The 12,027-nt window shown below is 38.8% G+C and overlaps 1 protein-coding gene across 1 annotated transcript; it reads right to left on the minus strand.

Moving 5' to 3' along the window:
* Positions 1–2,832: 2,832 nt before the first annotated feature.
* mych (myelocytomatosis oncogene homolog) lies at positions 2,833–6,040 on the minus strand. Its single transcript, XM_058404193.1, has 3 exons — positions 5,755–6,040; positions 4,478–5,012; positions 2,833–4,156 (listed from the first exon to the last, which is right to left on the minus strand). Exons 2-3 carry the CDS (start codon positions 4,998–5,000, stop codon positions 3,654–3,656), a joined length of 1,026 nt encoding a protein of 341 aa, XP_058260176.1. The 5' UTR covers positions 5,001–5,012; positions 5,755–6,040; the 3' UTR covers positions 2,833–3,653.
* Positions 6,041–12,027: the final 5,987 nt, after the last annotated feature.

The following is a 12,027-nucleotide window of genomic DNA, read 5'->3' on the forward strand; positions in this document are numbered from 1 at the left end:
TGATATGCAGCAGGCTTATTTTCTGATGGCCTATGCAAAATGTGAGTGGTCACTATGCAACTTGTGAATTTTATAGTCCACAAATGTTCAATATTAGAACAAGCTTCAAATTCACAACAATAACATATAATAACAAATTTACCAACGCATATTACGCCTGAATTAGTATCAGCTGAGACTAATGTAAAGAGTCTATATGAAATCCATAATGAGGTGCCAATAACCTGTCGTATCCCCCAGCGTTCAATTCTCTGGCAGCGGTTATGTACATTATATAGGCTTCCCCCTTTGGCAAAACCATACAATTCTATGGGATATCTTACCAAAGTTATGCAGTCAATACTCATTTAATTGGCACATCACATATTGGATCGTTCAAAACGTTCTGGAGTTTAATAAAGATGAAACGTTATTTTTTTGTGTACGGTAAGAAGATCAGACTAGTTGCCTATCTGAACTTGAGAGCCCTCAAATAAAACAAATGTCTTATAAGCATGGTGTACTAATAGACTCTACTTGGAGTAAAAGAAGGGAACATTTTTAAATCATTACACTGGCAGTATGTTAGAGATATTAGATATTATTGTTATATATGTATTCATCACTTAATTGTGCAGGACCACTGTATTTATCTGATATGCTGCAGCAACACAAGCTGAACAGAAACTAAACAGTTAGTCCTGCCTATGGTAAAGACTAAGCAAGGATAAATTAAGCATTTAGATACTATGCTAAGCTTAAATGGAACCAACTGACAGAGAACTTTAGAAGAGCCCTGACACTAGACACTTTTCAATCTAAGCGTTCATATTTGTGCAGGCTTTCCAGACACACACATTTGTATTTAATATATAAATTCTTTTCATTAAACTGATTATTTTGATCATGAATAAATCAAGCTTTTAATTTGAAAATAAAATTTGTTTTATATAACATTATATTTCTTTGTCTTCATTTTGATTGCACTTTTGTAAAACAATTTGAATTGCCTTTGTGCTTGAAATGTGCACAGGTACTGTGGCCATTTCAATATTTTTTTCTAGAAGTGAATGAATGGCTGAATGAATTGTGTAACAGTTCACATTTTGTACTCTTGTGTTTGACACCTGTGATTTAAAGCGTAGGAAGTTTAACTCCATGTTGTTGGCAATGATCATGTTATAAAGCTTCACCACAGTTCAAATAAAATGCTTATTTAGCTTTGCTACCTGTCTTTCTCTTTAGTTGTGGCATACTGGAGATACAATATTTTTTGTTCTAGTCCTTCCTTACGGGAAAATCAATCTTTCTTTGAGCATATTTAAAATGTTTTTGCTGTTAATATTTTACATAATTCAAATTTGAATGACATTTTAATAATCATATTTTATTTAAATTAGATCTCCATTCACACTTCATGGGATTCCAAAAATTGCATGTACCTTACACTAAAACTACAAGGTTCAAAAGTTAAGAATTATTTGTCTGTCGTTCTAATAATTATTTTACACACATATACACACACAAGGAAGGACAAGCAGTGAATTGGTGACAGGGTCATGTGCACCCAAGGTATTTATATGAGCAGAATTATGCAACTTATTTTTAGGCTTATATCACAGCTGCTGTCACTGCATTAGACAAGATAAGTAATGGGGAAAATGTGTAGAATTTCATATCAATTCTTCTATTTCTACATTTCTTTAAATTAGATAGGATTAAAAAAAGACGAATTTGCAGTGAAATGTTTTGTGCTCCACTATTCATATGTAATGTTTAAATTGTTTAAACTTCCTTTCTTGACATAAGATACATGATCAGTTTTCTGTGTGTTATTAGACTAGAAGTTGAACTTGTTTTTTAGAAACAGGACTAGAAAAATGTGCACAGATCTTTACTGCCAATTTTCTTATGTTAAATATTTAAAATGTGGATACAAAAGAAATAAAGTATTAAGGAAGCAGGAGATACAAGGCATCTGGATCCACTGCATCAACTGCATGTACCATTTCCTGGTAAACTGTTTTCTTGTCTTGGAAAGTTAGAGTGAAGCAGGGGTGTCTAATCTTTGGGCCTGTGTGGGTGCAGGTTTTCATTCCAACCGAGTAGAGTCCACACGTGAGTCTATTGAAAGACAAGCTCAGTTGATTAAATAGGTGGAATCAGGTATGGCTTCTGCTTTGATTGGAATAAAAAACCAGCGCCCACACCGGCCCTGTGCAGATAAGATTGGACACCCCTGGACTAAAGCCAAATCTCCTCTGTATGCTGTCTTTATCTCACCAAACATATCAGGTGTTGTAGATTGGTTTATAGGAGTCCATTGAACAGAAAAGTAGATGATGTTTTAGTGCTTAGGATTTCATTGGTTCAAGTGGCATTAAAACTATTTACAGTGATGCAGCACTCATAATCCACATGCAAGATTTACTTACAAGATTACTCCTTCTTCTTAGACCAGTCTCAAAACTAATTCCCAGAGACATTATACATATTGGGCCTTGATGCGACTCCACATCAGGTTTCATACAAAGTGAAGGCCAAAGATCACCTGTGATTGATAAAAACAAGCCTATTCAATTAGCTTTTGAAGGCTCTGATAACTTATCTGCCAAAATATGGTGTGACATTCCCCAGTTTTACTGGCCCACTGCAGTGAACAAGGGTCATTAAATAATGACAACCACCAATTGCTCACCCTGAATTAAAAACAGTTTCTGCCATGTAAATGTCTTCAAGATAAAACACACTAATAAAATAAAATATCACTGAAACCATAAACTCTTATCATTGACAAATATAAAATCAGTCATGAGTGTAACAAAGCAGGAAATAATGATGGTAGACTAGATATATTGTCTACTGTTTAATAGAAGTATAAAAAGTGCTACTAAAAACAACAAACCTTCAAATTTGCAAACAAAATACCACCTAAATAATTTATCATATGTAATTAGGAAGGTGAGAAAAATACATAAATTCTACAGTTGCCATTATAAAGGCAATAATTGTAATACTCCCAGTCTCCTTGGTAGAGGTAGATAAGAGAAGGAATAAAAATACTATAACCGACACACAAGAAAATGAGATTCAAATAAGAACTCATTTTCTGAATGACACGCCAAACTATGAATGATAATGCAAATGTCAACCAACTGGTCTTGTCATTCCAGTACATAAATGCCTAGACCATACAATCATGTACAGACAATTACATTCATCCCCAGAAATCTAACATTTTTGGATCCAGCCCAAAATCACACCTCAGTAGCACATGGTCATTTACAATGACAGGGTGTGTGTGTAGGGGGGAGGGGTCGCAAAATGTTCAATGATTAGTAAAGGTGACAATTTATACAGATTAATGATAGTTTAGGCTGACAAATGGTAAATAACAAAATTGTATAGAAAATACAATTTTTCCTCATTTTAAGACTAATAATTTTGGCATACGATAAAAAAACTACTCTGAGAACAACTTTTGCATTGAAGATGCACATTTCCAAAAGGAAGGGAAAAATAAAAATAAAAAAATCCAGCCATCTCCTTAGTGATGAACTCTCAGTAAATAGTGCTGCCATTGCTCAGGTGCAGCAACTCTTGACAGTCAGTCAATGCTAGGCCATTCCACAAACTCCAGCTGTATTTTTCCCCAAAAACATTCTTCAGAAAATTCAAAGTGTTTTGAGCAGCTCTAATCTGGCCTTGAGCTGTTCCTGTTTCTCTCTCTGTCTGTCTCTCTTTTTACTGAGTCTCTGTCCGTCTGTTTCCAGATTGCGGATGCTCTCCTTAGCTCGTTTCAGTATCATCACCTTGGATGCTTTGTCATTGTTAGACAGTTCTGGCACGTGGTCACGCAGCCGCTGGAAGCAGTTCTTCAACTCATTGCGCCGTTGCCGTTCCATAACGTTATGAGTCCTACGGCGCTCCTCATCGTCCTCCAGGTCGTAGGCGTGACGGGAGGTGAAATGTCTTGTATTTCCCCGGACACGTTTTAGACATGTTGAAGGCGGTGGGGGTGAGGCTGGGCGAGGAGCAGCATAGTTGTGTTGCTGCTGGATCTCCAGGTGACAGCGTTTGAGAGCCCGCTTCTGCTCACGTTTACTGTCGTCTCTCTGCTGCTGCGAGCGAGTGAATGTGTTGCAGCGGCGAACTGTCACTACATCAATCTCTTCCTCTGTGAGACACACACAAAAACACACACATAATTAATAACGTCAAAAACAGTGCAGCCAAAAACAAGCAGTGCTGAAGCAAAAGTGAGTGCAACACTACTGAAGACCAGCTGGACCAAGCAAATGTGGATTTGGAGGACACAAACATACGAAGGCATTAAGACAACAAAGAATATAAATAAAGATCTCGTCAGGAGACGACCATTGCGCTGGTTACTATACTATACGGGGGAGCTGTGCCAGTGTAATAAAATATGTAAGAGAGAAAGTACATTAGGAAACCAGCATAGAAATTAAAAGTGGTGAGAATAAGATTCACTCACCAGAATCGCTGGATGATTCTCCGGCCGCGGACAAGGAGCCATAATCGGAGGTCTCGCTCAACTCGGGAGAGTTCAGGATCAAGTTATCGCTCTGCATTAGATCCTCACACGTGGCCGCAGCGCCGCCACAATCCAGCGTGGAACCGACAATCTCGGCAAAGATCTCTGTATCAATATCCGAAAGCAGAGGACTCGTGGAAAGGACGGACATTTTCTCTTCAGCCAATTTCTCCGCGACGCATGGCCACAAGCAGTCGTCTGAGACGGAACACCTCAGCCGCTCATCGGCGGGGTCACTGTTCCAGTTCCAGTGCAAAAAGTCGCTGTCCTCGAGCAAGAGCTCCGATACCAACTCGAGCTGATCCACGTTGGATAAGGACTTGCCAAGGCCTGCCGGCGGTGACTGTGGCGGCGGGGGTCCATACTGCAGGTCCTTGATTAAGCTCTGACAGAACTCGTCGTCGAACAGCAGCGGTTCCGACTCGACAAGCCAGTCATGTGGCGGTGAACGACTCGGCAGCATGTTTACAGAAGCCTAGAAAACATAAACAATGTCTAAAACCACCTGAATCGCGATGCCGTTAGTTAAATACACTTAGCACTAATGACAAGGGACCCGCTAAAGCACGCTTCCCCAGCCACGCGATTTCACTAGCAAACTTTCCAGCTGTTCTTTCATTCACACGACCCGTGGAGGAGGGCCAGCAAGGTTTAAGCGCATGCGTACTTCGCTTTGGATTTACGTCTCGGACGTAAGCCCAGGGTTAGTTATTTGCTGCTACGCTGCGGTTGGATAAATCGTCATAACGCCGGCAACTTTTTTTTTAAACGAGCCACTCGGTGGGCGGGGCTTCAGACGGTCTCTTCCCCCTCCAGGTTTCTGGTGACATCATGCAACAGCTGGAAAGGCCGCTTCGTTCACAAATTTCTAAATGACACCACTAAGTCCACTAAACCCCGACTTTAAATTCGAGTATTCAAAAGTGGCAGCTGTACAGTTTATTCCAACATATAAATAAAAAATGCATGTCAATATTGCTATGGCATTTACTTTCATGTAGGTTAACTTCGGTAATTATTAAATATTTTAGATTTATTTAATAGTTGGTCTTATTTAAAACCAAAGATTTGTGAGAATTTACACTAATTACATTCTTTCATTAGGAAACATAGAAATGCAAATGCATAGAGATTAAACTCTAAAAAGCCGCAGCCGGCATGCATGCCCATGCTTCCTCCAGATCACATTGCATTAGATGTGAAAATGAGGGACTTACCTTTTTCTTCAGTGACCCAAGTGAATGTAGGCAAAACCCCGTCGTCGACGAACTGTAGCTGACAAAAAAATATGAATACGTAAGAAATAGTTTGTTAAAACAACATAAATTCGCTAACCCCCATATCACAAGACCATGCGGTGCGGAAAGGCAGTGGGTGGGGCGCTGAAGGGATTTAACGTTATACTACCGAAGCGCTTAGTAGTGTCCTTCCACGTACAAATTCGCGCCAAAAATTGATCTCTAAATTATGTAATCTGAAGAGTATTTATTTTCACGACAAAATTTTGAGCGGTGGCAAAAATGTTAGATCGTTAATCTTGTAAAATGTCTCGGACATAGGAGATTCCGAGGTAAGACACATGGAGGCGTAGGAATAGTGCGTTACGCGGAGTGATATGGTTTAGGGCGATGCGCCGCTGAAATTCCAAGAAAACGAAGGCGGGAGGCGCGTTACTTTCCACGTGTCAGTACGCACAAAAGCCGGCTGTTTTTTCCTTACGTGTTCCCATTTCGGACCACTTCGGGGAACTGATGACTGTTACTACGAAACACGTGTCTATCCATACAGTTTATTAAATAAATAAAAAAAACCCTCCAACTGCAAACACTCTGGCACCAAGCGTAACGTAGATTGAAGCGAGTTCGAGAGCAACCCCCTCTGTTAAACAATGGCTTCATTCGCGATATGAATATCCGGTATTAGGTAGGTCTCCGAACACCATACAAAAACGTCTAGTTTGCTATCTGTGCCCTTCCTTCTGTTGCTACAAAGAATGCTTTCTCTCCGCCATTCCCCTTAAATGCCAGCGCAGCAATGCAGTCAGCCTGCAGCTTTATGTGAGGCATGCTCTCCAACACAACAGATCATTTTGGACAGTAAGTGTTTCAACCAACGCATACCTAGTGCACACTGAAATACTTATATTTATAATTATTGTGGAATTTGTTCCGAGTTTGTTCCGTATGCCAGCTGTGTGAACACGCCGCCTACAGGTCAACTCCTGCGTGTGTAAAAAAACATCTAGATCCTGCAGCAGACATTCATATATAAACATCCTCCTGATTGCACTGAAATCCAAAATTTTACCACTCAGTGTTCCTTTTCGCTTTCTCCTTAATGAGCCTGACCAAGATTGCTATGTGTTTGCTTTGTGATAAATAAATGAAGTCAATATTGTTTTTTTTCGCTTTCCTCTTTCCATTTGTGAGTTAGAGAAGGAGAAAACCTTCTCCAGTGTCCCATGTAGAAAGCAAGTTTCTGTTGCTGTGCTATATGAACGCTTGGCTGATTATGGCAAATCACTGTGTACTTGGTGTAAAAATCACAAATATACAGGAATTTAATTTAGCTTCAATATTCTTTTACATATGATTTTATTTACTGACATACAAGCATTTTTGTAACATTGATTACTGCATTGATACAGTATATATCAGCAATAACATTAAAACCACTGAAAGGTGAGGTGGATAACCTTGATTATCCCATTGCTATGGCACCTGACAAGGGGATGGGCTATACAGTATAATAGGCACCAAGTGAACATTCAGTTCTCAAAGTTGATGTTTTGGAAACAGGAAAATGGGCAAGCAAGCATGGGGATGAATGACATTGACAAGGGCTAAAATGTGACTGCTACACGGCCAGGTCAGTGAATGTCCAAAAACATCAGGTTTTTTGGGGTGTTCTTGGTGTGTGGTAGTTAGTACAACTTAGAACATGGCACATTTGATGGCAGATCACAATTTTTAGTGAGAAAATGTTTTAAACTGAGTCTTCAGACTCATTGTTTTGTGCTTTGTTCTGAAATGGGGGATTTAAATTGTTATAAAGTTGTTCACTTTCACTTGATTAGAGCGTGACTGTTTATGTTCCAGGGTTCCGCTCATAGCAGTCATCCATCAAGATGAACAATCAGCAGCTCCGCAAGCTTATTGTGGCTTTCTTTATAGCTGTAGTCATTATAATTTCAGTTTGAGTGGCAATCATTGGGACAATTGTTTCAGTTCACCTGTTTCTGATTTAAAAATAGGTGATTATCCATTATATTTTTAAATTGAAGAGGCATGCTTTGTTTTTGAACTGCCATGACGTGTTTACCCACTGAATTCTTTGGCACCAAAGATCTATCAGACATGTTAATCCATGATTCATGTTGCAGGCCAAACAAACCTGACACATTACACACTACTTAAGGTGGTTCCCATCATGCATTTCTACACAGGTTGTTTTGTTGGGTTGGATTGCTTTCTCACCAAAAGCAAACTGTTGCAGATTTCAATTGCAATCAGGCTGTTTTCATATATGTCTAAATGAACCGAACCAAGGGAGAAAAAGCACTTCAAGTCAACTAACCTCCGATATCACTAACCTGTTGCATTCTTCTTTTTAATGCTTTTCCCAGCTTGTACTGCAGCTTCATTCAGTTGTTTGTTTTGGGGGCTTTCTCCCATCAGCAGGAGGTGAAACTCATGCTCAATTAGTTTAGGTCTGTTTAGGTCTAGATCTGGTAATTTACCAGTATACAACCTTCCACTTTTTCCTCTGAAGAAGTCATTTGTTATATTGGCAGTCATGAGTTAATCATGAGTTACATCATCAGTAAAGATTAGTGAGCCTGTTGCAGAAGCAGCCATGCAAGCCCAAGCTATGACATTACCACAACCATACTGCACCTATGAGCTTGTATGTTTTGGTTCATGAGCAGATCCTTACTTCTCTCCATACCTTTCCATCATTTTAGTAGAGGCTTTGCTTGGTTTGAAAATTTCTGTGGCTTATCTCTGTATTTCTTGTATCTGGATTTCTGATTCTTACAGCTGATAAATGGTTTGCATATTGTGGTATGGCTGCTATATTTCTGCTCTCAGAGTCTTCTTTGAATAGTGGATTGTGATACCTTCACCCATGCCCTGTGGAGGTTGTGGGTAATGTCACTGACTGTTGCTGTTGGGTTTTGTCATCAACTTCTGTTGTCTTCGTTTGTCAGCCTGTTGCATGTCTAGTCCACCAGTGGTTTCTTTTAAAGGCCATTCCAAATTGTTGTATTGGCTATGCCCAATGCTTGTGCAGTGCCTCTGATCGATTATCACCTAATCATTTATGCAATCATCTACTCAGCTAATCATGTAGCAGCAGTGCAATGCAAAAAATCATTCAGCTTACTCATAATGTTCACATCAACCATTTGATCACCATGATTGTTGATGCCAGGTGGGCTGGTTTGAGTATTTCTGTAACTGCTGATGCCACAGTCTATTGGAGCATTGTTGCTGAACATGTGCGTCTCTACATGGTCACAATTTAGCCATCTTTTAATGGCTACTTCCAGCATGATGGTTCACCATGTCACATAGTGAAAGTCATTTCAGATGACTTCAGTCTCATGAATGTGACAATGAACTGAGTGTTCACTGTGGCCTTCCTAGTCAAAGGATCTGAATCCAATAGAGCACCTTTGGGATGTGGTTAAAAAGGAGAGTCACAACATAGTTTGTGAAGAAAGTGCATCTGAATAATCTTCAGGAATTGGGTGATTCAAACATGTCAATATTCACGAGACATTCAGAGGGGTATGCGTGAGAGAGACACAAAGTTATTCTCTGTAAAGGCCAAAGTGTCCTCATGTGAATTAGCCACTAAGCTTGAGGCAAAGTACTGCAGCAGTAACTCTATATTTAGCGTATACAAAATGAGAATGTTTGTAGAAGACAGTAGAATCACTATGGGGTCATACTACCCCAGATGCCAGTGGCATCAGGTGACAGAGACTCATTGCAGCCTCTGGCAGTATACTTACACTCCTTGTCACCATGTAAGGCAGAGAACTGGCACAGGCTTTGCATTGAAGCCCTCAGTGACCTGCCACCTGATGCGGCATTCTGAGAGTCCAGTGTTTAGTGAAGAGCTTCTCAGAAACACAGCTTCAGGCCTGGCTGCCTTTATATAGCCAACTCACACTGGTGATCCTGAACAATATCCAACCAACACTTCCTGTTGCAACTCTAAATTATTTAATTTTATACAAGTAAAAATGTCAGTAATGATGATTAAATGTCAGTTTCTGTGGCTGAAACAGAACAGGTTTTACTGGACAAGAAAATCACTTATGAAGTTGACTTGGAAGTTGTCCACAATATCATAACTTGTTAGAAGCAGAAATCAGAAGTCAGGTTCGACACCGTTAAACCACTTGCTTCCACTCAGGGTGACGTGTATGTGAAAGAATAAGGGAACGCTTTTAATTCACTTATACAGATGTCCTGTAGCAATTATGTGAAATTACATTAAATAACAGTTGTTTTCAGTCTGACATTTACCATTTTAATTATTTAATATTTTAATTGTATGTATTATATAATTATAATAAAAATGGTAAACTATACTGTTACATCATAATATCAACATAAAATATAAGATACAGTTGTAGAAAAATTTAGTTCTTGCAAGGAGGAGCAATTCAGTAGCATAGATTTCAACTGATCTAGTGCACACGTGAAATCCAAGAGGCTGAACAGCACATATTGTCTCACATTTCACTCACGATGTGTTAGACGTCTGTAAATTGATCTTACTTCTTTTTAAATGTTATTTACTACTAATACATGCATAACTGGCCTACAGGTCATTAATCTATATGAAATAAGTTACTGTCTTGCATCTGAAGTCTAAAAATAAACCCAAGTCAAAGGTTTATGACAGTCACTGAATGTATAAATAAGATAAAAAGCTTTTTTTCCCCTTTTAAATTATTGTATGTATAAATGAGGTGGGTTTCACTGAGAAGTGATCAGAGCTCCTGTAGTTTAGTTGTAAATTGTAAAGCTTGTGTCCTACATTGCAAAATGTGTAAACTCTCCTTCAATTTATTTAGAAAGTATTAACCATCAAAGATTTTGTCCTGATCATAACATCTTCCTTCTGCATGGGATTCTATAATTAAGGAGATAATGTGTCACAATAAGGTATTAGTAAAAGGCTTGGGCACAGTCAGTTATTGGCTTTATTGTTTTATGTATTTGTCCATGTGGACACATGAACTCAGTCCATGGATTTTCCTTGAAAATCCTGTTTAAATATTCCCCCATTGTGCTCAAAAAGCTACAGTCCAGCCTCTATGTTGAAAAAGCATATTCTATGCTCCTGGGAACACCCTGAGGTGTTCTATTGGATTCAGATATGGTGACCAGGATGGCCACTGAAGAACACTGAATTCACAGTCATGTTCATGAAACCAGCTTGAGATTATTTTTGCTTTGTGATATGGTGCAATATCAGGCTGGAATAGAAGATAGAAAATGGATAATTTTAGTCATAAAGAGATGCACATGGTTAGCAAAAATACTCACAAATGGTCACATTCCAGCAATGATTGGTTAGTGTTAATGGGCCCAAAGTGTGCCACCTCCACCAGGCTGGACTATATTGTTGGCAGCAAACTCTGACCCTACCACCTGTGCCCCTCAGCAGAAACTGCGATTCATCAGACCAGACTAAGTTTTTCAAGTTTTTGACCGTCTGATTTTTGAGGCTGTTCTCACTGCAGCCTCAGCTTTCTGTTCTTGGCTGATAGAAGTGGAATCTGATGTGGTGTTGGGCTGATCTGGCTTTCTATTAAATCAGTGTATATAGCACCCCCCTGTGGTTAATATTTCTTACTGCAAAACAGCCGTAATATGGAACAAGTACAATATGTCCTGTATTTTAACGTGGCATTGTGATTACTGAAGACATTTTATGTTGATGTAAATTAAAACACAAACATAAATATAAAATAATCCTACGCTTATTTTAATTCACTACCTCTCCTTTTATCAGAGAATACTGGATATAATGACCCTTATACCTAATCACCCTGTACGATAATGGTAGTCTAGAATGATGGGTCTGATTCATTCTGAACAACAAACCTCAATCACTACTTGTGTTTAATAAAATCAGCACTGTTTTATTACATTACCACTGATTTTTGTTAAATCAAATGGTTAACATTTTTTCAGATGAATTTTAACCAACTCTCTTCTTACATGGAATTTTTTTCTTCACACAGGAGATTCTTAATCAAATAAATTTGAATTATCTTTATCGTTACTTTCAGTCCTCATAGTAAACAAGCTAGTTAGGAAGGTAAGAGGTTCAAAGACAATAGACCACAGAAACCACTTTTAAAATGGGTATGTTAAAACAATTGCAGGAAATAAATCAATTAACATTTTAACCACTTTTTGTGCGATTATGTGATCAAGTGTAGTTCATCACCTCTTTTATGA

This window comes from Hemibagrus wyckioides, linkage group LG11, assembly GCF_019097595.1.
Source record: "Hemibagrus wyckioides isolate EC202008001 linkage group LG11, SWU_Hwy_1.0, whole genome shotgun sequence".
Lineage (NCBI taxonomy): Eukaryota > Metazoa > Chordata > Actinopteri > Siluriformes > Bagridae > Hemibagrus > Hemibagrus wyckioides.

Bases quoted from the DNA above. Each gene is read 5' to 3' on its own strand.
- mych (XM_058404193.1), bottom strand. From the start codon at position 5,000: ATGCTGCCGAGTCGTTCACCGCCACATGACTGGCTTGTCGAGTCGGAA. The intron at 4,157-4,477 runs GTGAGTGAATCT...TGTGTCTCACAG, and splicing joins AGAATCATCCAGCGATTCTG to AGGAAGAGATTGATGTAGTG.